Source organism: Kogia breviceps, chromosome 12 (genome assembly GCF_026419965.1).
Source record: "Kogia breviceps isolate mKogBre1 chromosome 12, mKogBre1 haplotype 1, whole genome shotgun sequence".
Classification (NCBI taxonomy): domain Eukaryota; kingdom Metazoa; phylum Chordata; class Mammalia; order Artiodactyla; family Physeteridae; genus Kogia; species Kogia breviceps.
Window position 1 is genome coordinate 83,595,395 of NC_081321.1, and position 24,678 is coordinate 83,620,072.

General features: G+C 40.5%; 1 protein-coding gene across 1 annotated transcript in view; it reads left to right on the plus strand.

Annotated features, from left to right (window-relative positions):
• The window catches only part of UTP20 (UTP20 small subunit processome component), a 96,794-nt gene that overhangs the window by 11,591 nt on the left and 60,525 nt on the right, over positions 1 to 24,678 (plus strand). Inside the window, exons 11-21 of the mRNA XM_059081891.2 lie at positions 614 to 691; positions 2,615 to 2,793; positions 7,894 to 8,049; positions 8,195 to 8,283; positions 10,219 to 10,324; positions 13,683 to 13,833; positions 14,496 to 14,558; positions 15,666 to 15,824; positions 16,939 to 17,015; positions 17,767 to 17,846; positions 18,309 to 18,552. Of these exons, the coding sequence (XP_058937874.1) occupies positions 614 to 691; positions 2,615 to 2,793; positions 7,894 to 8,049; positions 8,195 to 8,283; positions 10,219 to 10,324; positions 13,683 to 13,833; positions 14,496 to 14,558; positions 15,666 to 15,824; positions 16,939 to 17,015; positions 17,767 to 17,846; positions 18,309 to 18,552 (1,382 nt within the window). The remainder of the gene's footprint in view (positions 1 to 613; positions 692 to 2,614; positions 2,794 to 7,893; positions 8,050 to 8,194; positions 8,284 to 10,218; positions 10,325 to 13,682; positions 13,834 to 14,495; positions 14,559 to 15,665; positions 15,825 to 16,938; positions 17,016 to 17,766; positions 17,847 to 18,308; positions 18,553 to 24,678) is intronic.

Genomic DNA, 24,678 nt, shown 5'->3' on the forward strand with positions numbered 1-24,678 from the left:
GCACGTCCGGAGCCTGTGCTCCGCAACGGGAGAGGCCCCAACAGTGAGAGGCCCGCGTACCACAAAAAAAAATAAAAATAAAAATAAAAATAGAAGATGAATTGGAGGGAAGTGGAATTGAAAATAGATCAGTTAGGTTCTTCCTAGCTTCATGTAGTGCAACAGTATAAAGTTTAGAGGAAGGTGTAAAGTTGTGCTACTTGCCCTTTTGTAATTCTCTGTAGCTGGGAAAGAACGGAGCAGCTCTTAGGCAAAGCCCTGGGTAATCACTAGAATCACAGTACCCTTTGCATTCATAAGTCCCTTTGGAGAAGGCTGAGCACTTAGAATACTGGTTGAAGTGCGCCCACCATACCTTTACTCTAGTAGCTTCTTTCCCGAGGAGGAAGGCCCGGTGCCTGTGTCTCGCACCTGGTGTGTCCATCTGCACAGTGGCAAATTCAACAATCCAGTTCTTTTTGCCTTCCATGACTATTTTAACTTGTATCCAGCCTCCCACACTTCCTGCTTTTGCAAGTTAGAGGACCTTGGAGGTTTCGGATGTTTTTATTTTCAGGAATGGGAAAGTACTCTCTTTGTATTTACATTACTATTCTTTGCCTGTGGTCCACAGATTTTTGAGAGCAGATTTGAAAGATGCTTAATTTTGGGATTTTCGGAAGTCATGTTTGCTATGAAGCAGTTTGAGCAGGTGAGTGAGATATTAAGTCTTGGATTTGTTTTGTTTTAAATCTGTCAGGATAAAATAATCAGTTTAAAAATCCTGTGAGTTTGGGCTTCCCTGGTGGCGCAGTGGTTGAGAATCCGCCTGCCGATGCAGGGGACGCGGGTTCGTGCCCCGGTCCGGGAAGATCCCACATACCACGGAGCGGCTGGGCCCGCGAGCCATGGCCGCTGAGCCTGCACATCTGGAGCCTGTGCTCCGCAATGGGAGAGGCCACAACAGTGAGAGGCCCGCATACAGGAAAAAAAAAAAAAAAAAAATCCTGTGATTTTGTTTGTTTTTTGAAAGGAACAGAATAAGTATTTGATGTTTTAGTTCATGTATTTTTTTTTACAGCAATTATATTCCAGTTCTAGGTCATATGTGAAACTGTATTCCACATGCTAAGCACTTTAAATGATACTAGGTAACCAATTTGTTTTTTTTAAATAATCTTTTTGGAAGTTATAGAACCATGTGATAAATTTGGGGAAAAAATGGTTTAAGGAACTTAAACTGAATTTGAAGCATAGAAAATAGTTTCTGAAACAGTTTGCATAGGAGGAGGGTTATGAATTCATTTCATTGCTACAGAATGAATTGCTACCTGATAGAATGAGGTAGAAATCTTTCTCATCAAATCCTGAGTTTATTCTATCCTTGCCCCTCACCCTCCTCAAAACATTTGCCAATCCTTCTAACTGGTGATTCTACAATATACTTCATGGAAATCTCTGTATCTCTTCTCTCATTTTCCACTTTAGTCTTTAATAATATATATTTTCATTTGTCTCAGAAAAACACTTCTTTATACATGTCCTAGCCCTGTTGCTTCCTGCCCAGTGAGGGCTCTTTATTTCTCTCTGGTTTTCTTAGCAGCTGCATCTTTGCTGTCTCCCCTGTTCCCTGTGGTCTTTTTTAAAAATACTTGTTTTTCTCAGAGTACTCTATGTATGTTGTTTAAAAGGTTGCACAGGGCTAAAAGGCACTCCCTTGATTCCGACTCCCATCTTCCTCACCAGGAACAAGCACATCTAATGATTTTTAGCTATTTTTTTCTAGTATTTACTTTTATATTTTTAAATCATCTGAACATACAGCTTTTCCTTGACTCATTAGTTTTAGTCCTCATCTGTAGGCTTCCTCCTGGGTAGGTGGATTTCTAGTTCTTTTACGCTTCTCATCTTCTCAACAGAGTTACATCATAAATTTTGGTTGAATTCATATTCATCAAATACTTAATCTCTGTAATCAAGGAGTATTTTATAATTACATTTCCTTTTTTGTATACCCTTTCATTTTTCCTGAAGTTACCAATTGCCTCATTCTTTAAAAACTTGAAATTGCTGGTGAGTCTGCCAACAGCCTCATAGAATGTCTTTCACGTGGCAAGCTGGCAGATCATTTGGCAGCTCTTTGTTTTTCTTTTTTCTTTTTTGGAGACATTCCTCCTAGAGCCATTCAAGTCTGAACAGGTTGCTTTCTCTGCCCACTGCACAGATGTCATACTAGGACTTGGCCTCTCTCCTGTTTCCTGGGTCCCGTGTCTTTCTCTTATTATAGTTTCCTCTCTTATTTTGATGAAACACATTCTCCAGAGGTTCCTGAGAAAGGGTGAATGGAAGTAAAATTTTGAGATTTAGTGCATCTGTAAGTGTGTTTATTCTCTCCTCAAACTACATCACCAGTACCCTGGGTACAGCATTCTAGATTCTGTCATTTTTCAGGCATTGCTCCATTGTCTTCTGGCCTCCACTGTTCCTTTGCAGAGGTCTGATGTCATTACGATTCCTGAGCCTTTATTTATGACATCTTTTTCTTCTCTGTGGAAGTGTTAGAATCTTCTCTTCATTAGGTGTTCTGAAATTTATATCTGTTGTTAATAAGTGTGATTTTCTTTCTTATTTTTAGCTTTTTCTACCCAGCTTTCTCTTGTATATTGAGAATTGCTTCTTGACTGATGACACTGCGGTCAAAGATGAAGCTCTGGCCATCTTGGCCAAACTCATTCTGAACAAAGCAGCACCTCCCACCACTGGCTCCATGGCGATTGAGAAGTACCCTCTGTTTTTCTCAGAACAGACAGTGGGGTAAGTTCTAAGTCTTTATTCCCTGTATTCTTGGTAGGATTACCCATTTAAAAATAATGCATTCAGAATACTGTAAAAACTGAAGATCTACATGTATTAACTGGAAAGATGTCCGTGATAACATTGTTATGTAAAAAAAGCAAGTTGTAGGACTTCCCTGGTGGCACAGTGGTTAAGAATCCGCCTGCCAATGCAGGGGACATGGGTTCAAGCCCTGGTCCGGGAAGATCCCACATGCCGCAGAACAACTAAGCCCGTGCACTACAACTACTGAGCCTGCTCTCTAGAGCCCACGAGCTACAACTACTGAGCCCGCAAGCCACAACTACCGAAGCCCGCGTGCCTAGAGCCCGTGCTCCACAACAAGAGAAGCCTGCGCACTGCAACGAAGAGTAGCCCCCGCTTGCCGCAGCTAGAGGAAGCCCACGCACGGCAACAAAGACCCAGTGCAGCCAAAATTAGATAGATAAATAAATTTTGAAAAATAAATAAACCAAGTTGTAGAAGAGTACACGATCCCATTTTGCAAAGTTAAAACCAAAAGTATATATAAGCATAGGAACACGTGTGGAAGGATACAGAAACAGGTTATTTAACTTCAAGAGGGTGGTAAGTGAAAGAGGTCACTATTAATTTTCTTAACCTTTTATTTTAAAATAATTGTATATTCATGTGTGGTTATAAGAAATAGGACAGAGAGTTTCCATATACCTTTCACTTAATTTCCCCCGGTGACAACATCTTTTTTGGCCAACCCAATACACAAGCTTAGTGCAATATCACAACCAGAAAATTGACATTGGTACAATCCACCAACCTTATTCAGATTTACCAGTTTTACATCACTCATCTCTGTGTTTGTATGTATATGGATATACGGTTCTGTGCAATTTTATCTCATGTCTATTCACAACTACCACCAAAGTCAAGATACAGAGCTATACTGTCGCTGCAAGGATCTCTTGTGCTGCTTTTTTTTTTTTTTTTGTGGTATGCGGGCCTCTCACTGCTGTGGCCTCTCCCCTTGCGGAGCACAGGCTCCGGACGCGCAGGCTCAGCAGCCATGGCTCACGGGCTTAGTTGCTCCGCGGCATGTGGGATCTTCCCGGACCAGGGCACGAACCCGTGACCCCTGCATCGGCAGGCGGATTCTCAACCACTGCGCCACCAGGGAAGCCCTCTTGTGCTGCTTTTTAATAGCCACACTTACCCTGCCACTCCGCACTCCATCCCTAACTCCTGGCAACCACTCATCTTATTCTCCATTTTTACAATTTTGTCATTTCAAGAATATTATATAAATTGTGCAGTACAGCTTTTGAGATTGGCCTTTTCACTCAACACAATTCCCTTGAGACCCATGTAAGTTGTTGTGTGCACCAGTAATCCATTCCTTTTTACGTTGAGCATCTTTGTGTGCTTTTCCTGAGTAGTATTCCATGGTAATGGATGTAGCAGTCTGTTTAAACATTCACTTGTTGAAAGGAATAACTAGGTCATTCCTAGTTTTTGGCTATCATGAATAAAGCTGTTATAAACATTCATGTGCATAGCTTTCCATTTCTCTGAGCTAAATGCCCCAAAGTGGACTTACTGGGTTATAGGGTAAGGGCATGTTCAGTTTTGGGGGTTTGGTTTTTGTTTCTCGTTTTTTTGTTGTTGTTGTTGTTGTAGTTTTGTCTGTTGCTTCGTTTTATTTTTCATGTTCAGTTTTATAAGAAACTGCCAGATGGTTTTCCAGAGTGACTGTGCCATTTTACATTCCCAGCAGCAGCATGAGTGATCCAGTTTCTCTGCATCCTCACCAGCATTTGTTACTTTCACTGTTTTTTGTTTTTGCCAGTCTGATAGGATATAGTGATATCTATCTCACTGTGGTTTTAATTTGCATTTCCCTAATGGCTAAGGATGTTGAACATCTTTTCACGTGTTTATTTGCCATCTGCATATCATCTTTAGTGAAATATCTGTTCATTTCCTTGGCCCATTTTCTAATTTGATTGTTTCTTTGCTGTTGAGTTTTGAGAGTGCTTTATATATTCTAATACAAGTCCTTTTGTCTGCTTCATGATGGTGCAAATATTTTCTCCCAGTCTGTAGCTTGTCTTCCGTTGCTTAACAAGATTTTTCACTGATCAGTTTTAAATTTTGATGAGGTCCAATGTATCAACTTTTCCTTTTATGGATAATGCTTTTGATGTCAAGTCTAAGAACTATTTGCCTAACTACAGGTCCCAAGTATTTTCTCCTATTTTTTGAAGTTTTATTATTTTATGTTTTATATTTAAGTCCATGATCCATTTTGAGTTAATTTTTATGTAAGGTGTGAAGTTTAGGTCAAGCTTCCTTTTTTGCCTCTGAATGTCCACTGCTCCAGCAACATTTGTTGAAAAGGCTGTTCTTCTTCATTGAACTGCTTTTGCTTTTGTGTCAAAAAACAGCTGGGCATAAATATGTGGGACTGTTTCTGGCTCTCTATTCTGTTTTCATTGATCTATGTGTCTGTCCTCCTCTAATGCCACAATCTTGTTACTATAGCATAAAATAAATCTGGAAATCTTAAAAAAAAATCCTTTCACTGTATTCTTTTTCAAGATTGTTTCATCTATTCCTGGTCCTTTGCCCTTTTGTATAAATTTTAGAAGAAACTTGTCTATGTCTACCAAAAAAAAAAAACCTTTCTGGGATTTTGTTTTGAATTGCATTAAATCTATAGGTCAATTTGGGGAGAATTGACAACTCCCTAAAGAGACACAAAACTGTTACCTTTGTTTATGACAAGAGGTTGGTAAAGAGAAGAAAGAAGTGACTATTAGCGTTTAGATTATAAACCTTTGCATTGTTTGAATTGTTAAAAGGTCTATGGATTACTTTCTCAATTTCATTAAAAACAGTACATACTCTTTGGAAGTCGAAACAAAGTTTATGTAAATGTTTGAGAGGATTCTGCTTACTATTTTTCAAGTAGTTGAGTGGGTATGCCTCTAGAAATTATAGATCAGGAAACCAGTTCCCTTATCATTCCTAATAAATGTAAGCATATTAACTTAAGGCGAGTGCCACAGGTTCTGTGTTTCTTTCTCTAAGAAAACTTCCATCACCCCGTAGAATAATACGTGAATGGTCACCTTTGTCTGAATATTCCTGATCACACTCCATCCACTCATCTCACAGATTTATTGTGAGAATAAAAGGAGATAATAGATGTGAAAAGACTCTTGAGAAGATAAATTTATTCTGTCATTTGACAGATATTTATTGTATCAGACACTGTTCTAGGCACTGGGTTATAATAATGAAAAAGAAAAAGGTTTCTTCTTTGGGGGAGATGACAGAATTGGGGGACAGGCATGTGAGGCAGATAAACAGACAAGTTAATTTTAGATAGTGATAAAAAGAAAACTAAAACAGGGCTTTGAGACAGAGTAGATAGAGAGGCAGCACTACTCCTGTCTAGAAAGGGGACCTTTGGTCCGACTGTAATGGTGGAAGGATCCCACCTGGCAAAGAAAGGCTGGGTGAAAGGCTTTCCAGGCAGAGTGAAGCATTCTTGCAAAGGCTCTGGGGTGGGAATAAGCCCAGTATGTTCGAGGAACAAAAGGAAAGCCTGTGTGGTTAAAGAGCATTGAGTAAGGAGGAGAGTGGAATGAGAGGAAGGGAGTGAAGGAGGAGAGGGTCAGATCACCCAAGGCCTTACAGGTTGAGGTGAGTATGGATTTTATTGGAGGAGCTCATTGGCAGCTGTGACGAAGCAGTGGGATGACATGGCAACTAATGACTCATCTTTATAAAGCATCTCAATATTTTATTTGTAAGATTTTTGCCGATTATTGAGTCATGGTTAATACTAGAAAGACTGTATATCAAGGTATAGTGACTTTTAGAAATGACCAGTAAAATTAACTTAGTCATCTCTCATAATTTCCAAGCCTTCAGTATCCTGGTAAGTATGAAACAAAAGAGAATGCAACTTTTTTGGTTAACTTTAATGATAAAGAGGTATAGGAATAAAAACCTGATATTCTACTTCTATTCCATAATAAGTTAATCAAACTGGACATAGAGGATTAATTATAAAAACAGATCAGTTTACTTATTGTTTCTATCACTTTTCTTTCCAATGGATTTCTGTCTTTTAAATAGGACTGAGGCGTGGTTCACTGGCAAAAATAGAGGCAAACAAGAATACCGCCAGAGTAACAGATACCTAAAACTGAATGTCATATTAGAAAGTAGTGTTTTTTGTTTGTTTTTTTGCGGTACGCGGGCCTCTCACTGCTGTGGCCTCTCCCGTTGCGGAGCACAGGCTCCGGACGCGCAGGCTCAGCGGCCATGGCTCAAAGGCCCAGCCGCTCCGCGGCATGTGGGATCTTCGCGGACCGGGGCACGAACCCGTGTCCCCTGCATCGGCAGGCAGACTCACAACCACTGCGCCACCAGGGAAGCCCTAGAAAGTATTGTTGAGTAACCACTTATCAGATTAAAGCCTCAGAGAAAGTTGCTTCTTGCTTTTTTTTTGGCTGCATGGCATGCGGGATCTTAGTTCCCCAACGAGGGATCGAACCCACGCTCCCTACAGTGGAAGAGTGGAGTCTTAACCACTGGACTGCCAGGGAAGTCCAAAAGTTACTTCTAAGTCATAATCATTTTAGCGACATTTGTCAAATTCACTGTGATTCCTCTGCAACATCATTCTACACATTTGTGAAGCAGTAAAATTCATGTCAGAAAGGAAAGGGGGGATGGAGGAAGTCAGTTCATGCCAATAAATTACTTCTCCAGTTCTTAAACACATGTCCATCAGCACAGAATTCAGAAATAATACCTAAAACTGGAAGAGAGTTGCTTTAAGTTATGAAGCAAATTAAAATAGAAAATAAAAGAAAGTAGAACCAGTGGGGTTGAAAAAGTCTGTCACTGAAAAATCAGTAAAGGAGTCACTTTTGTTTAGTTATTTGTATTCAGCTGTCACTGCCAGTTGCTTCCTTCCCGCTAATGCTCCATGCATGGAAAGGAACCAATTTTATTTCAAACTTCAGAGGGCAAGAGCGATTATATCCTCTCTTATTTTAAATATTTGTTTATCTTTTCTTTCTTCAGATCCAATATAAGGCAGAAGAAGACCAGATCCAAGGGAGGAAAGGAACCGATCTCAGTGTTAGATCACCTTTTATCTATAATTCAGTTACCCCCAAATAAAGAGACTACTTACCTTTCATGGTCTTGGGCGGCCCTTGTCGTGTTACCTCATATTAGGTGAGAAAATCAACTGTGTTTAATTGTGTAAAGGTGCTTTAGCAAGCTGATGAAAAGATTTTATTAGCCATTTTTTGCCATTTCATGAAAAAGCCATTGAATGCTAGTTTGAGCATTTCCCTTTTTCTCCCCACTTCTTGGACAGACCCCTGGAGAAAGAGAAAGTGATACCCCTAGTCACCTGCTTCATAGAGTCACTCTTCATGACTATTGACAGAGGGAGCTTTGGAAAAGGTCAGTTACAATCACCATTTGTTCTCTTGTCTGTCTTTTCTGGCAAACACATGGATACCAGAGAATAGTACTGCCATTGTGTTCTGGCAGAACCCCCTGTATGTAAACAGGGAAAAAAGAGACTGAGCTGGAGGCGTTACCCTTGTACCTCATAATGTGGTGACAAAGTCAGGACAGCTTGAACATTTGCTGAGTCCAAAGGTGAAGTAGTCGAAGGGTGCCATGGTCAAGGAAATCAGACTCAACTTCAAGTCCCAGCTTGTGTCTTGTTCCTGTCTTCCACGCCCAGTCTAGTCCTGGTATACACTTGTGCTCCAGGCATTTGCTTACCTAGAGCAAGACACTTTCTTGTATGTCCCCCTGGCTACCATTGCACATGTGTCGCTTCTGCCTGGAGTCCTTTCTAGGTCTTTCATCATTTGGTGAACTCATACTTAGCTTTCAAAACTCAGCTCAGGGCTTCCCTGGTGGCGCAGTGGTTAAGAATCAGCCTGCCAACGCAGGGGACACGGGTTCGAGCCTTGATCCGGGAAGATCCCACACGCCGCGGAGCAAATAAGCCCATGCACCACAACTACTGAGCCTGTGCTCTAGAGCCCACGAGCCACAACTACTGAAGGCTGCGTGCCTAGAGCCCATGCTCCGTGACAAGAGAAGCCACTGCAATGAGAAGCCCGCGCACTGCAACAGAGAGTAGCCCCCACTCGCTGCAACTAGAGAAAGCCTGCGCGCAGCAACAAAGACCCAAGGCAGCCAAAAATAAATAAATAAAATTAAAAAAGAAAAAAAACTCGGCTCAAACCCAGTACCTCTAGAAAGGTCTTCATGACTCATCCAAGCAGAATTAGACTGCCCTGCCCCAAACACCATTTCCTGTTGTATACTTGTCCATCTCCCCCAACTAGCTGAGAACAGCAATTTAAAAGTAGGTATTTTGATCAAAATAAGATTAAAAAAATTGTGCTACAGAAATAAACAAATAATAGTAGGTATTTTGTTTTATTCTAGCATGGTATTTTTTTTTCCGAATACGTGTATAGTAGTCGTTCATTTAAATATTAATTGCTAGGTTCTCTGTTAGATACTAAGCAGACATGTTAGAGAATAAAGTAGACCTGCCGCATTTCCAGTGCTCAGTAACCACACGTGGTTAGTGGCTACCGTACTGGATTGTGAGTACATTTGGCAGAAGTATAGAGCCTTTCTACCACTGCAGAAAGGAAGTTCTGTTGGATAGCCCTTCTCTAACTAGAGCAGGTGTTGGCAAAATATTTGTGTGAAGGACAATACAGTAAATATTTTAGCTTTTGTGGGCCACATTCAGTCTTCAGTCTTTGTGGCATATTCTGTTTGTTTGTTTTTTGTTTTAAACAACCCTTTAAAAATGTGAAAAGCATTCTTAGTTTGCCGGCCATATAAAAACAGGCTACCCGCAAGATTTGACTCGTGGGCCATAGTTTGCCAACCTCTGGCCTAGGATTAAATGATTATCTAATTCATATAAATTGAGTCAATTATAGGTAGTAGCCATTGGATATGTGATTTCTTATAAATTGGAGTCATAAAATCAACATGAGTTTTACACAAAGATAATTTCTTAGCTTTTGAAAAGTCTAAGTCTATTCTCAAAAGTTCTAATTTTGATAATACCAGTTGGTAGAACCATTGAATTTTCTCCTCATCTCAGTTGAAGGGAGCATACATTTTTATTCTCTATTTCTAAATATATTTTTCTCTTACGAAAGTTAAAATATAAGACTTGGAACCTCTTTTCAGTTCCTTTCTGTTATATTCTGACATTTGACAGATAATCCTTTAGAAGGCACAGATTCCCTTTAAGTACTCTGTATAAATACCAAGTGGTAGATAAAATGAGATGTCTGTAGTTATTGTGTCAAAGAAATAATGTGGTTTCTCCTGTTTTTCTGCCTTAAGGAAACTTATTTGTTCTTTGTCAAGCTGTAAATACTCTGCTAAGTTTGGAAGACTCTTCTGAACTTCTTCATCTGGTTTCTGTGGAGCGTGTGAAGAATTTAGTATTGTGAGTACACATATCTTACATTCAGCTTAATAATGAATGAAATATAAAGGCTTCTGTGATGGCAAAATCTTGGATCTATTTTTTACCTGAGTTGTATTCCTGTAGGAAATTTATTATTGATTTAAATCCTCCAGTTAAAATAAGAACATTTTTGGATACAGTCTTTAAATACAGATTCATCTTTGTGAAAGGGTATTTTACTGTGTATGTAAATTAGTGTTGCAGAGTGAAGTGGGTGTATAATGCTGGTCATATGACATTGCACCGTGGCTCCAACAGACACGTTTCTGCTTCTTTCACAGTGTTTCTCAGCTTGGCACACTTAGCACTTCAGAAAACTTTCCTGTGGTCCTTTTACTACATACCAAAACAATCCAGTTTCTGGTTTTTTTTAAGTTTCTTTTGATTTGGGTCATAGCACAGGGCTGTTACTGGGAGCCGTTCATTGCTCGGCATAGGACCCTTTCTAAAGATCAGGCGTTTTAAAAATCTTGTAAAGTAGTTTGCCTTCTGTTTCTGGAGTCTAGTCTGTTTTATTTACATGCTTTTAACAACAGATTTGCTCATTTACTTCATTCAATAAGTATTCATTGCTTTTCTCATGTACCAGGCCCTATTCTTGGCACTGGGAGACACAGTAAATGAAACACACAATTCCCTGCCTTCGTGGAGCTAACACGCTAGCAAGAAGATAAACTAAAGAAAATAAACAAGTAAAATATATGGCATGTTAGACAGTAGTAAAGTCGGGACAGGGAGAGTCTGGAGGCTGGGGACAAATAGGAGTTTTAACTAGGGAAGGCCTCACCAAGGAGATATTTGAGCAGAAACCCAGAAGCAGCAAGGGAGTAAGCCCTGGGGATGGGATATCTGGGACCTGGGGCACTCTGTCCCAAGCCCAGGGAAGATATGAGCGCCGCGGCTCTGTGTGGGTGCCTTGCTTGAGCAGCAAGGAACTATTGTAGCTGAGTAGAGCGAGGAGAGGGTAGTAGGAGAGGAGGACATAGGGGGCATGGTGGCAGGCAGTATTTGACCTTTGGCCATTGTAGGGCCTTGGCTTTTACTGTGAGTGAAAGGGGAAGCCACAGGAGGTGTTTTGGGCAGGAGCGTGACGTAGGCCAAAGTAGGATCACTCAAGCTGCTATATAGAGAAGAGACTGAAGGAGGATAAAGGAGACCAGTTAGGAGACTTAGTGCAGTAATCCAGAATCTCTGTACATTCCCCAATCTGGGCAAGGCTACTGTCTTTCTATCGTTAATTGAATTGCTTTAAATTTTTTTAAGGAGGAGTTTTTCTTTGTTGTCATCCTACTTACCGTATTCCGTATGTTCCCTTTTTTTTTTTTTTTTTAAAGTCATTCTGTTTAAACGTCTCACACTGTATTCTTTTGTGGGAACAATTTAAGGCATCTGTGGAGGTTTTAAAACAGAAAAGCATGCATAAAAGAGTGGGATTTGTCTGTCTGTGGAAGGCCAGTTGGCCTCCCGGGCAGGTGCTTTTAACCTAGGAGGCCCAGAAACCTCTAATAGGAGCGAATCGGCTTGGAGGGTGGCAGTGCACATTTTCATTTGTGAAAGTTGTAGATGGAGGCCTGGCGGCCTCAGCGCTGGGTGCTGCACTAGCTACTGGTTACGCCAGAGGTTTCACAGCCAAGACAACCTGGATTTGAACCTTGTCTTCATCACTTAGTAGCTAGATAGCCTCGAGTAAGTTAGTTACTCTCAACTTTCTTCTCTCTCAAAAGGGAGAAGCAGTACTTCCCTCGTGGAGATTGAATTAGACTGTGCGTGCAGTAGTAACAATACACAAATGCATTTATTGTGTTTTTATTATGTGCCGGTCACTCTTCTGAGTACTCTCCGTACATTATTATTACATTATTATTGTAATCCTCACAGCAACTCCCTGAGGCATAGGTACTGTTAACATTGTAGAAGGGGGAACTCGAGTTCTTAAATAAATCCAGAACCCCAGCTGTGCTCAGCACCCGCCGCCACCCTGGTCTCAACCTCCATCTGTCATCCGGATGACTGCAGTAGCCTCCTAACGAGTTTCCTTGCCTCCATCCTTGCCCCGCTGCTGTCTGTTTTGTACCCAACAACAAGGATGATTCTCTGCCGTGAAAGAGAACATGTCACTCTTTTGCCAACAACCCTCGGAGATAGTGATTTTCAACCACGGGCCATTCTGGAGACATTTTTGGTCATCACAGCCGGGGGCTGCTACTGGAGTGCGGTGGGTAAGGAGCGCCCTGCTGTGCACTGGACAGCCTCAGAGCAGAGTCACCTGGCCCGCGTGAGCAGAGCCGCTGCTGAGACGCCCTGCTCTCGTGGCACCCAGCCTACTCGGGATAAAGCCCGCGGGTCCTCATCGTGTCCCTCGGGGCTCTGTGTGATCTAGGCCCTGGCTTCTGGCCTCATCCCCAGCCACTCCTCCTTGTTCACCCGGTTCCAGCTGCACTGGTCTCCTCGATTCTCCTCACATCGACAAGCACACCTGTCTGGGACTTGGCATTGCGGCCCGCTCTGCCAGGAATGCTTTTCCTCCAGGTGCCTTTGGGCTCACCGCTTGACTTCCTTCAGTCTCTGCCTTCCGTGACCACCCCCATATCCAACAGCACTCCTCTTCACCCCTTCGCCCCCCTCCCCCCTCCCCCACGCACCAGTCTCTCAGTCCAGCCTCCTTTTCCTGATTCACTTCTCTCCTTTGTCCTCGTCACTGTCATACTTGTTATTTATGGTTTATTTGTGGGTGACGTTCCCCTATTAGAATATAAGCTCCAGGAGGATAGGGACTTTTTCCTTGGTTTCCTGCTATAGCCAGTATCTAGAAAAGTCACTGGCACATGGTAGATACGCAGTAAATATTTGTTGGAGGACAGCACATAGTGGTTAAGTGGCTTGTCCAGGGTTACATGGATGACGGGGGTGATGGGCTGGCTTCAAGCCTGGGCTGCCCTACCCCAGAGCTGATGTGCTGGCCCCCTGCTCTGTACTGCTTCCCTCATAGCTCAGTACCGGGCACGTGGAAAGCACTCAGTGAATATTATATATCCCCCCTTATGTCACTGTCACTTATGAGTATGCAGATTGAAAAGACAGCATTTGACTTCAGTCAAAATACCATATTATAATCCTGCCCCTGCCTCTGGCTGTGTGTCTGTCCTTGAGTATGTGGCCCACTGTTGGTGGACCTCAGATTCTTCATGTCTCAAGTGATGCTGAATGTCCATGTAAAACTTTCACCTGTTCCCTCTTACACTTCCTTCATCAGTGATAATTTTCTGTGGTTTCTGGTATAGCCTAAGTTCTCTGTGGTGTATGGTACAGTTTGGGTCTAATAAATATCTCATTGCAGAGCATTTCCTTTGGAGCCGTCTGTGCTGCTGTTGGCTGATCTCTACTATCAGAGATTATCCTTATGTGGCTGCAGGGGGCCGCTTTCAGAGGAAGCTTTAATGGAATTATTTCCCAGGTTACGAGCAAACATTTCAACTGGCATATCCAAGGTACTAGGGTTTTGTGGTGTGTTCTCTGCCTCTCATCTTTTGTTTTATACGTGTATTGCCAGAGGTTCTCAGAGCTCCTTAATCAGAAAATGCTGCTTTGGGGTGGTTTCTATTTAAAGCAGTGATTCCGAAACACTGACCTCCAAACTGATTGCAGCAGGATTAATTGGGGCGCTTACTGTAAATAGAAATTCTGGGCCCCCACACCCCCCAATTCTGATTCTGCAGGCATAGGGTGGGAGTGACGCATCTGCGTGAGTTTTCAAAGCTCTGTAGGTGGTTCTGCTGCTCATTCAGGTGTATAGAAATACCTGGACATGTTACTTAGAAATAAAATCATTCCTCTCAGTGGAATTGTAAGCTTAATCAGATTCTTTGCGCGCATGTACAGAGATGCTTATAGTGTCATAGCTCAAAGAAGCAACACCATTTTATGAGCAACCTTATCTTCTCAGTCTGGTCGGGTCATTAATTGTTCCAAGGACCATTTGAATAAGGTGTTGGTTGGTGTTGAATGTGAAATAAGGAATAGAATAAACATGGATTGCTCTGACAAGTGGTATATCTTTCATAATTCCATGAAACTTAGGTCTCATTGACTCTTGATCAGTTTCTTATGTTTAAACGTTGGGAGTTTGAAACATGCCTTTTAATTTCTCTAGATTCGGCTTTTGACAATAAGGATCCTAAACCACTTTGAGGTTCGGCTTCCGGAATTAATGGAGGTATTTGAACTGTTCCTTTTGGATAAGTTTTTTAAAATGTAACTTGACATATTGTTTTCCAAAATGATAATTCTGCAGAAAATTCAAATACCGTGTAAATATCTATCACAAAGTTGGAAAAAACCTTTTTGCAATTTTTATCCCCATGCCCTCGGCAAGGCCACCACTGAAAATCCACAGTTAGTTGGTGACTATTCTTTCAGACTTTTTCTATATACACACATAATTTAAACAAATGGTGTCAGGCAAGTTTTTCCATATCCGTACCTCTAGCCCTACCTCATTTCTTTTGAAGTTTAAATAGTGCCCCACAGTTTAAAATATTGTATTTAACCACTTCCCTCTTGATGGATGCTTAGGTAGGTTGTTGGTAGTTTTTCAGCATTTCTAATAATACTGCCATGAACATCTTTACACAGATATCTTTGTTCAGGGAAACATTTCAATAATGCAAATGACTACTTCCAGAAGTAGAAATAACTTCTACTTAGAAGTAGAGTTGTACAATGAAAGTATATATACATTTTCTTTATTTCAAGAAATATTGCCAATCAGCTTGAGTGATTTTGAGAATTACTTTCCTGTTTTTTACTTGTCATGTCTATGCTAGACACTAAACCTAAATTATCTACCAAAAAGTAAATGATGTGAGGAAGAATGAATCATTTACTCAAAAAATGTGTTGCTTATTGGGCTTTCCTGGTAGCGCAGTGGTTGAGAGTCTGCCTGCCAATGCAGGGGACACGGGTTCGAGCCCTGGTCTGGGGAGATCGCACATGCCGCGGAGCAACTGGGCCCGTGAGCCACAGCTACTGAGCCTGTGCGTCTGGAGCCTGTGCTCTGCAACAAGAGAGGCCGCGACAGTGAGAGGCCCGCGCACCGCGATGAAGAGTGGCCCCCGCTCTCCGCAACTAGAGAAAGCCCTCGCACAGAAATGAAGACCCAACACAGCCCCAAAAATTAATTAACTAATTTTTAAAAAACGTGTTGCTTATTTAAAACATTAATATATGCCAGTTTTTCTTTTTTAGACTTCTGTTCACATTTAATATTCTTTTTGGAAAATCAAAATACTGACCTGCCTCCTGGTTTCCTCTGGTTGTTCAGGATGACGGGCTCTCAGAGCGTCAGTCTGTCTTTGCTATATTACGCCAGGCAGAACTTGTGCCAGCAACTGTGAATGATTACAGAGAGAAGCTTCTTCATTTGAGAAAACTAAGGCATGATGTGGTACAGACTGCAGTCCCTGATGGGCCGTTACAGGAGGTAAAAACAGTGTTTTTTGTTTTTTTTTTTTAAACTCAGTTTATACTTTAAGATCTATTTAGCTGGCATTTGAAAAAAGAGAAGCATACTAAATAGTCACCAAAAAAAAGAGAGAGAGAGAGAAAGAATTTTTAAAAGCAAGAATTATAAAAAAAAATCTAAAACTAAGTAAGTACCCAGTTCTGTTCAATGCTTTGAGTTAAATGGCTCTAAAGCCTTTTCAACAGTAGAAATAATTTACTATCCTCCCTTCTCCTGAGTATGTGTGTAGTATGTGAGGGTAGGTAGTAGGTGGCAGCAGGAGGAACAAGGTCAAGTTGACAGCCTGATACTCTTCTCCATATTTGTTCACTGCTGCAGGACGTCAGCCCTCCACTTTTTGTATCAGAGATTTTCCGTCCGTGACCCTTGAGGATACATCACTGTCCCCTTGGGAAGAAGGCCAAGTGGAGGCATTCCCTTTTCAAGCAGAGCAGTTCTGTTCTTGACCTGTTCTGTATATTAGCGTCCTGTGTTATGTTTCATTTGGAAAAGGGCTCTGCTGCTAAAGTAGACACAAGCACCCCACCCCCCAATAATAATAGAACTACAACTTTACAGGATGTTTCCTGAGCGCCCGGCGATGCTAGTAACAGTGACTGTCCTTTCAAAAGGCGACTGTGAAAACTTCAGACCCTCTGAACTGAACTCTTTTAATGCCTAGTTTTGAGAACTCACACATCTGCTTATAAAGCCTCAGCTGCCATTCACATAGTGCTTTGCTGGGTTCTTTGGCACCTGTGCTTTACTGATTACCGTTCAAGTTTTGTCTTGTCAGGTAGTGGCAGTATTTGTTAGGAGTGAATTTAATCATGAGTCAAATCTGTTTATTCAAATACATCCTTTATTCGTGAACATCTGGAGTGAGTTTGAATACTATGTTTTCTTAAGTGATTCTTCTCTGTTAAATAGCGAGTGACATTTTGGGGAGAGGAGGAAAATTACTGTACCTGAATTTTGGATTGACACCTGCAAGTTTTTTCTTAAAGCAGAAGCTTCTTTCCAAACCTCAGGTTGTCCGAGTCAGGTTCCTTGCATTTTGGTGCTGATCTAAACTAATTTCCTATGCTTGCAGATGCCACTTCGTTATCTCTTAGGCATGTTATATGTTAACTTCAGTGCTCTCTGGGATCCTGTTATTGAACTCATAAGGTAAGCGTGGGTGAAATGGATGAAGCTGTTGTGCTTTCACTACTGCAGAATGATGATGGAGCCAGTATTATACTCTGGGGTGTGATGTAAGTGAATGGGTGTGTATGGTATTTAGAGCTACCTTAAAGCCTTTGTGGGACAAGGTGAAGAAAAAGTAAACATTAATTATTCTATCTGATGCCAAGTTTTTGACAATTCAGGTGTTTTATATATGTTTCTGTGTACTTTGAAGTAACTTTGGAGAACTTTCTCTTTTTACTTTATATTATACACCTGTATTATTGAATTTTTTACAGTAATAAATACTGTATAATAATCGTATAATTTTATTTATATATATTGAGCTAAACTTTAATTTAAAAATTAAAAATTTAATTCAAAAATTTAAAACCCTTGCTGTCTAGTATCCAAAACCCTTTAGCTCTAAAAAGGACCTTCATAATCACATAAGAAATACATATGTTGTACCTCATTTATAGAAATCTGTCCTTCTGCAGGCATTTGTCTTCAGAGGGCCTACTCTGGCTTTTTGTCAGATTGGAAATATATTATGTGTGGCCTCTCAAAACCCTAAATATTAGACCTTAGCAGAACAGGCATTTTGAAAAATAAAGTACAAAAGTTGTTTATGACCCCACATTCAAGGATAACTTAATTAGTATTTTAGTTATATCCTTTCACTTTTTTTTGTATGAGATATCTCAAAATAAGGTCCATACGACATGTTTTGTTTTATGATCTTTACTCTTAGTTCTCATGCACATGAAATGGAAAATAAGCAATTTTGGAAAGTCTACTATGAACATCTAGAAAAAGCAGCTACACATGCTGGTATGTAAAGGGATATGAAGGAGGGGGCTGTGGGGGAAAATGGTTGTTTAACTATTTAATTTCTGTTGCTTAATTACACATGAAATTGGGAAACGGAAATGAGAAATGTATTATCTTTTTTTTTTTTTTTTTTTTTTTTTTTTTTTTTGTGGTACGCGGGCCTCTCACTGTTGTGGCCTCTCCCGTTGCGGAGCAGAGGCTCCGGACGCGCAGGCCCAGCCACTCCGCGGCATGTGGGATCTTCCCAGACCGGGTCACGAACCCGTGTCCCCTGCATCGGCAGGCGGACTCTCAACTACTGCGCCACCAGGGAAGCCCTGAGAAATGTATTATCTTTGATAACCTTTGGATACTGTTATCGTTTGCTTGTATTACTAGAGAAAGGAATGCTGTTACTGGCAGAAACACATAGGGTGGTTGTTAACACTTCTCTAGTGGTTACAATGAACTTTTTTCTTTCAGAGAAAGAACTGCAAAATGACACAAGAGATGAGGAGAGGTCCATTGGAGATGCAAGTTGGGAGCAGACTCAGGAAGGAAACGTTGGAACTCTTTATCATGAGCAGTTCGCATTGAAAACTGACCTTCAGGAAAGACTGGACCATACCAATTTTCGGTTTTTGCTCTGGCGAGCTCTGGCAAAATTCCCAGACAGGGTAGAGCCACGGTCCAGGGAACTTTCCCCGCTTTTCTTGAGATTTATCAAGTAAGTGTTCTTGCCTAGGAATATGTCTCTGGTAGGGTGTGAGGAAGAGAAAGTGAAAAGTATTAAATTCCCAGATCGGCTGAGTTCTTTTCTTACATCTGTCATCTTTTCAAATCACTGGCACCTCTCTAAAGCACTGGCTCCATCAGATAACAACTAAACTACTTTTGTTTACCACTTAATCTTACGTGAATCAAAATTTAACCAGCCCGCAAATGCTGTTAATAAAAAATTGCAGGTTTCAAAGTAAGAAAGGCTGTACTGAGTTAGATCAGTGGACAGTGGCCTTGTTATTTCTTTCCCTATTGTTGTTTTCTTGCCTGCCTGGGGCTTTAAAGTACTTTCCAGTAACTCAACCTCAGCCACTCTGTTTTGAACCTCTTGACTGTTTCCCATGATGCCGAGGAATATGCTCTCAAAGAATAACAAGAACTTTCTGGAGCGCTGTTTTATTTTGACTAGGTATGCTGTGTGAGAGTCAGATTGCTTTAAAACTCTGAAGGTAAGGGATGCGGTATATAGAAGAGTACTAGTCAATCAATAAAAGTTATGTTTTCTGGAATCATTTCATTACATGGGAAAATGCTGTAGGGTTAGGTTAGGCAGGGTACAGACCACAGCCTGCCAGGCTTGTTCAAGGAACAACTAGGGAGTCTCGTGGCTACAGCAGGGTGATCCAGGAAGAAAGTAGTTGGAGGTGAGGGCAAAAAATTAACAGGAGACTGAATATGTGTAGGGCCTTTAAGTGATAGTGAGGACTTTGGTTTTTACTGTCGGTGAAATGGAAAGCCATTGGGAGGTTTAAGCAGAAGAATGACATGACTTAAGTTTTCTTTAGGATTTTTCTGCCTGCCATGTTGAGAATGGACTGTGGGACAGCAGTGGTGAGAGCAGAGGGACTGCAGAGTAGTGTTGGGAGGAGATTGCAAAAATCTGGGCAAGACGTGATGGTGACCAAGGTGGAAATAGTGTAGATGATGAGAGATAGTTGAATCCTGGACACCTTTTGAAGGATTTAAATTCAAAAAGATATATTTTTGAAGAATTGCAACTAGATTTGCCTGTGGGACTTGCTAACAGATCACTCGTGGGATGGGGGTTTGGGGGGTGCACGAAGGAGAAAGGGGAGGAATCAAAGATGTCAGTAAGGTTTTGGCCTGAGCAACTGGAAGAACAGAGTTACCATTTACTGAGATTGGCAGAAATGCAGAAGTTTGCTGACTTGTGAGGAAGATCAAGAGTTCATTTTTTAAAGACACGTTAAGTTTGGGATACTGAATACACATCTAAGCAGAGATCTCAAGTAGGCGGTTGAATGTAGAGTTTAAAGTTCAGGGGAAAGGTTTGGTTTAAAGATAGTAAATTTGAGACTCATCAATATATGGATGGTTTTGAAAATTATGAGACAGGGAGTGAAATCACACCTGGGGGTGTAAATGTAGGGAGGAAAAATTTCCAAGGACTGACAGCAATATTCAGAGGTTGGAAGACAAGGAATGAGCCAAGGAGGCCAGGAAAGAGTGATAGAAGAACCAAGACCACTTAATATCCATTGAAGGAAGTATTTCAAGGAGGGAGTAATCAGTGGAATCAAATGTGTCTGAGACATCAGTCAGATGAAGAATAAGAACTGACCAACACAGAAAGATAGACAAGATGAAAAGGCACAGGGCTATGTACCAGATGAAGGAACAAGGTGAAACCCCAGAAAAACAACTAAATGAAGTGGAGATAGGCAACTTTCCAGAAAAAGAATTCAGAATACTGATAGTGAAGATGATCTAGGACCTCAGAAAAACAATGGAGGCAAAGATCAAGAAGATGCAATATGTTTAACAAAGACCTAGAAGAATTAAAGAAAAACAAAGATGACCAGTACAAAAATTGAAATGATGAAAACTACACTAGAAGGAATCAATAGCAGAATAACTGAGGCAGAAGAACAGATAAGTGACCTGGAAGACAGAATGGTGGAATTCACTGCTGTGGAACAGAATAAAGAAAAAAGAATGGAAAGAAATGAAGACAGGGCTTCCCTGGTGGCACAGTGGTTGAGAATCTGCTAGCCAATGCAGGGGACACGGGTTCGAGCCCTGGTCTGGGGAGATCCCACATGCCGCGGAGCAACTGGGCCCCTGAGCCACAGCTACTGAGCCTGCGCGTCTGGAACCTGTTCTCCGCAACAAGAGAGGCCACGACAGTAAGAGGCTCGCGCACCGCCATGAAGAGTGGTCCCCACTCGCCGCAACTAGAGAAAGCCCTCGCACAGAAATGAAGACCCAACACAGCCAAAATGAATAAATAAATAAATTTATTTATTTTTTTTAAAAAAAGAAAGAAATGAAGACAGCCTAAGAGACCTCTGGGACAACATTAAACACAACAACATTGTCACTGTACAAGTCCCAGAAGGAGAAGAGAGAGAGAAGTTTTGGAAGTCCTAGCTTTGACATTCAGAGAAGAAAAAAAAATAAAAGGAATCCAAATCAGAAAAGAAGACGTAAAACTGTCACTGTTTGCAGATGACATGATACTATACATAAAGAATCCTAAAGATGCCACCAGAATACTACTAGAGCTCATCAATGAATTAGGTAAAGTTGCAGGATACAAAATTAATGCACAGAAACCTCTTGCATTCCTAAACACTAATGATGAAAAATCTGAAAGTGAAATTAAGGAAACACTCCCATTTACCATTGCAACAAAAAGAATAAAATACCCAGGAATAAACCTACCAAGGGAGACAAAAGACCTGTATGCAGAAAACTATAAGACACTGATGAAAGAAATTAAAGATGATACCAACAGATGGAGAGATATACCATGTTGTTGGATTGGAAGAATCAATATTGTGAAAATGACTATACTACCCAAAGCGATCTACAGATTCAATGCAATCCCTATCAAATTACCAATGGCATTTTTTACAGAACTAGAACAAATCATCTTAAAATTTGTATGGAGACACAAAGACACCGAATAGCCAAAGCAGTCTTGAGGGAAAAAAACGGAGCTGGAGGAATCAGACTCTCTGACTTCAGAGTCTACTACAAAGCTACTGTAATCAAGACAATATCGTACTGGCACAAAAACAGAAACATACATCAATGGAACAAGATAGAAAGCCCAGAGGTGAACTCACGCACCTATGATCAACTAATCTATGACAAAGGAGGCAAGGATATAGAATGGAGAAAAGATGGTCTCTTCAATAAGTGGTGCTGGGAAAACTGGGCAGCTACATGTAAAAGAATGAAATTAGAACCCTCCCTAACACCATACACAAGAATAAATTCAAAATGGATTTGCGACCTAAATGTAAGACTGGACACTGTAGAACTCTTAGAGGAAAACATAGGAAGAACACTCTTTGACATAAATCACAGCAAGGTCTTTTTTGATCCACCTCCTAGAGTAATGGAAATAAATACAAAAATAAACAAATGGGACCTAATGAAACTTCAAAGCTTTTGCACAGCAAAGGAAACCGTAAACAAGACGAAAAGACAAGCCTCAGAATGGGAGAAAATATTTGCAAATGAATCAACGGACAAAGGATTAATCTCCAAAGTATATAAACAGCTCATGCAGCTCAATATTTAAAAAACAAACAACCCAATCCAAAATGGGCTGAAGACCTAAATAGACATTTCTCCGAAGAAGACATACGGATGGCCAAGAAGCACATGAAAAGCTGCTTAACGTCACTAAGTATTAGAGAAATGCAAATCAAAACTACCATGAGGTATCACCTCACACCAGTTAGAATGGGCTTCATCAAAATCTACAAACAACAAATGCTGGAAAGGGTTTGGAGAAAAGGGAACCCTCTTGCACTGTTGGTGAGAATGTAAATTGATACAGCCACTATGGAGAACAGTATGGAGGTTCCTTAAAAAACTAAAAATAAAATTACAGTATGATCCAGCAATCCCACTGCTGGGCATATACCCAGAGAAAACCATAATTCAAAAAGATACATGCACCCCAATGTTCATTGCAGCACTATTTACAATAGCCAGGTCATGGAAGCAACCTAAATGCCCAACGACAGACAAATGGATAAAGAAGATGTGGTACATATATACAATGGACTATTACTCAGCCATAATAAGGAATGAAATTGGGTTACTTGTTGAGACGTGGATGGATCTAGACACTGTCATACAGAGTGAAGTAAGTCAGAAAGAGAAAAACAAATATTGTATATTAACGCATATAAGTGGAACCTAGAAAAATGCTACAGATGAACCAGTTTGCAGGGCAGAAATTGAGACACAGATGTAGGGAACAAACGTATGGACACCAAGGGGGGAAAGCCGCAGGGGGGTGGGAGTGGTGATGTGATGAATTGGGCCATTGGGATTGACATGTATACACTAATGTGTATAAAATTGGTGACTAATAAGAACCTACTGTATAAAAAAAATGGTTATCATTAATTTGCGAGAACATTTTCACATTACTTTCCTGTACCTAATAAGTTAATTGTATGCTTTTTTCTTCTTTATTCTCTTAATGTAACTAACTATACTGATTGACTTTAGAAAGTTAAACCTTTCTTGTATCGTTGGAATAAACCTCACTTGCCATGATAGATTTAAAAAAAAAAAAAAAAAAAGAATTGACCATTGGCTTTGGAAGTGACCTTAACAAGAGTTGTTTTGGTTGACCTGATAGGGATGAAATTCTGATTAAAATGGCTTAAGAGAAAATGGAGAAGAAAAATGGAAACAGCAAGTATGGGCAGTTCTTGAAAAATGGAAGTAGACATAGGTGGAAGGAGGTGTGGGAGCAGAAGGGGAGCCGTTGTGGTCTGGGTTGACGTTGAGCTTAAACAGCCTGTGTGTAGGCGATGCTAGCATGAATGATCCAGAAGGGAGGGGAAATGGGTAATGCAAGAGAAGGGATAAAATCACGAGAGCCCTGCCTTTGAATAGGCAGGAGGAGACAGGATTCCGTGCATAAGTGAAGAGGTTTGCATGGATAATTCATTCTGGGAAAGGTTACAAGCAAAGATGGGCACAGGTCAGTAGATACGGTGGTGGAAGAGTAATGATTTTCTCTTTTCTTCACATAGCTCTTCGGGCTTTATGTCTAAACAAGAGCAGTGACGTTCAGCTTCCTTGCCTTGTTTTGAAGATCATGTAGTGTTTATCAGTTGTTTTGTGAATTGCAAGGGGCTGTACATATGCAAGCCGGTATTAAAGGTGTTAGTAGGATATGAAGTTCCTATCATGTTAATTTTTCAAGTGTTTCCCCAAAGAAATAAATTACTCCTTAGCTTGATGTAAAGACCTTCCTCTAGTAGCACAAGGTGCTGTGAGGTGGAGGTGGAGAGTGGAGCCTGTAACAGGAAGTGAGTCTCTGAGTTTAAGAAAACTTAAAGACTGTAAAGACACAATTTTTAAAAAATGTTGAAGATTAATTGGCATTGATTACCTATAACTAATACTTTTGTAAATGATCCAAACTAATGAAAAACCCAAAGGTCACCTTTAATTCTGACTTTGAAATATATTATGGGCTTTTCATTTGGGGGGTTATAAATTTATACTTCTAAATATGTTTCAAATAATTTGATATTAAGACTAATTGTGAATCCCTTGTAGACATTCTCTGAGAAGAATCAAACCAGAAGCAGAAATGAATGACTAACAATAGCAATAGTATTTCAATGATAGGTGACATTTAATGAGCACTTGCTGTGTGTTAGACACTCTTATAAGTGCTTTGTATGAATTATGTAATAAATGAATGAGTGAACATGCTGTGCATGGAGGTAAAGGTTAATATGTCATGTGGTTAATTGAGGGCTGAGAGTATCGTACACACGTTTTTAAATGGATAATGGTGCCATTTGTAAAGGACAACTTTGCTCATTTCATTCATTCATTTATTTTTTATTTATTAAGGGTAAGATCCTGCTAGCTAAGAGTACAGCATTGAGTATGGTAGTGTCTCAGCCCTCTAGGTGTAGTGTTGTGTATTAACCTATAGTGTATTTCTTCCAGGTGTGCTGGTAGGATGCTATCCTCAAATATGTATTGTATCAGTGTATTTATTTATTTATTCATTTATTTATTTATTTATGGCTCTGTTGGGTCTTAGTTGCTGCGTGCG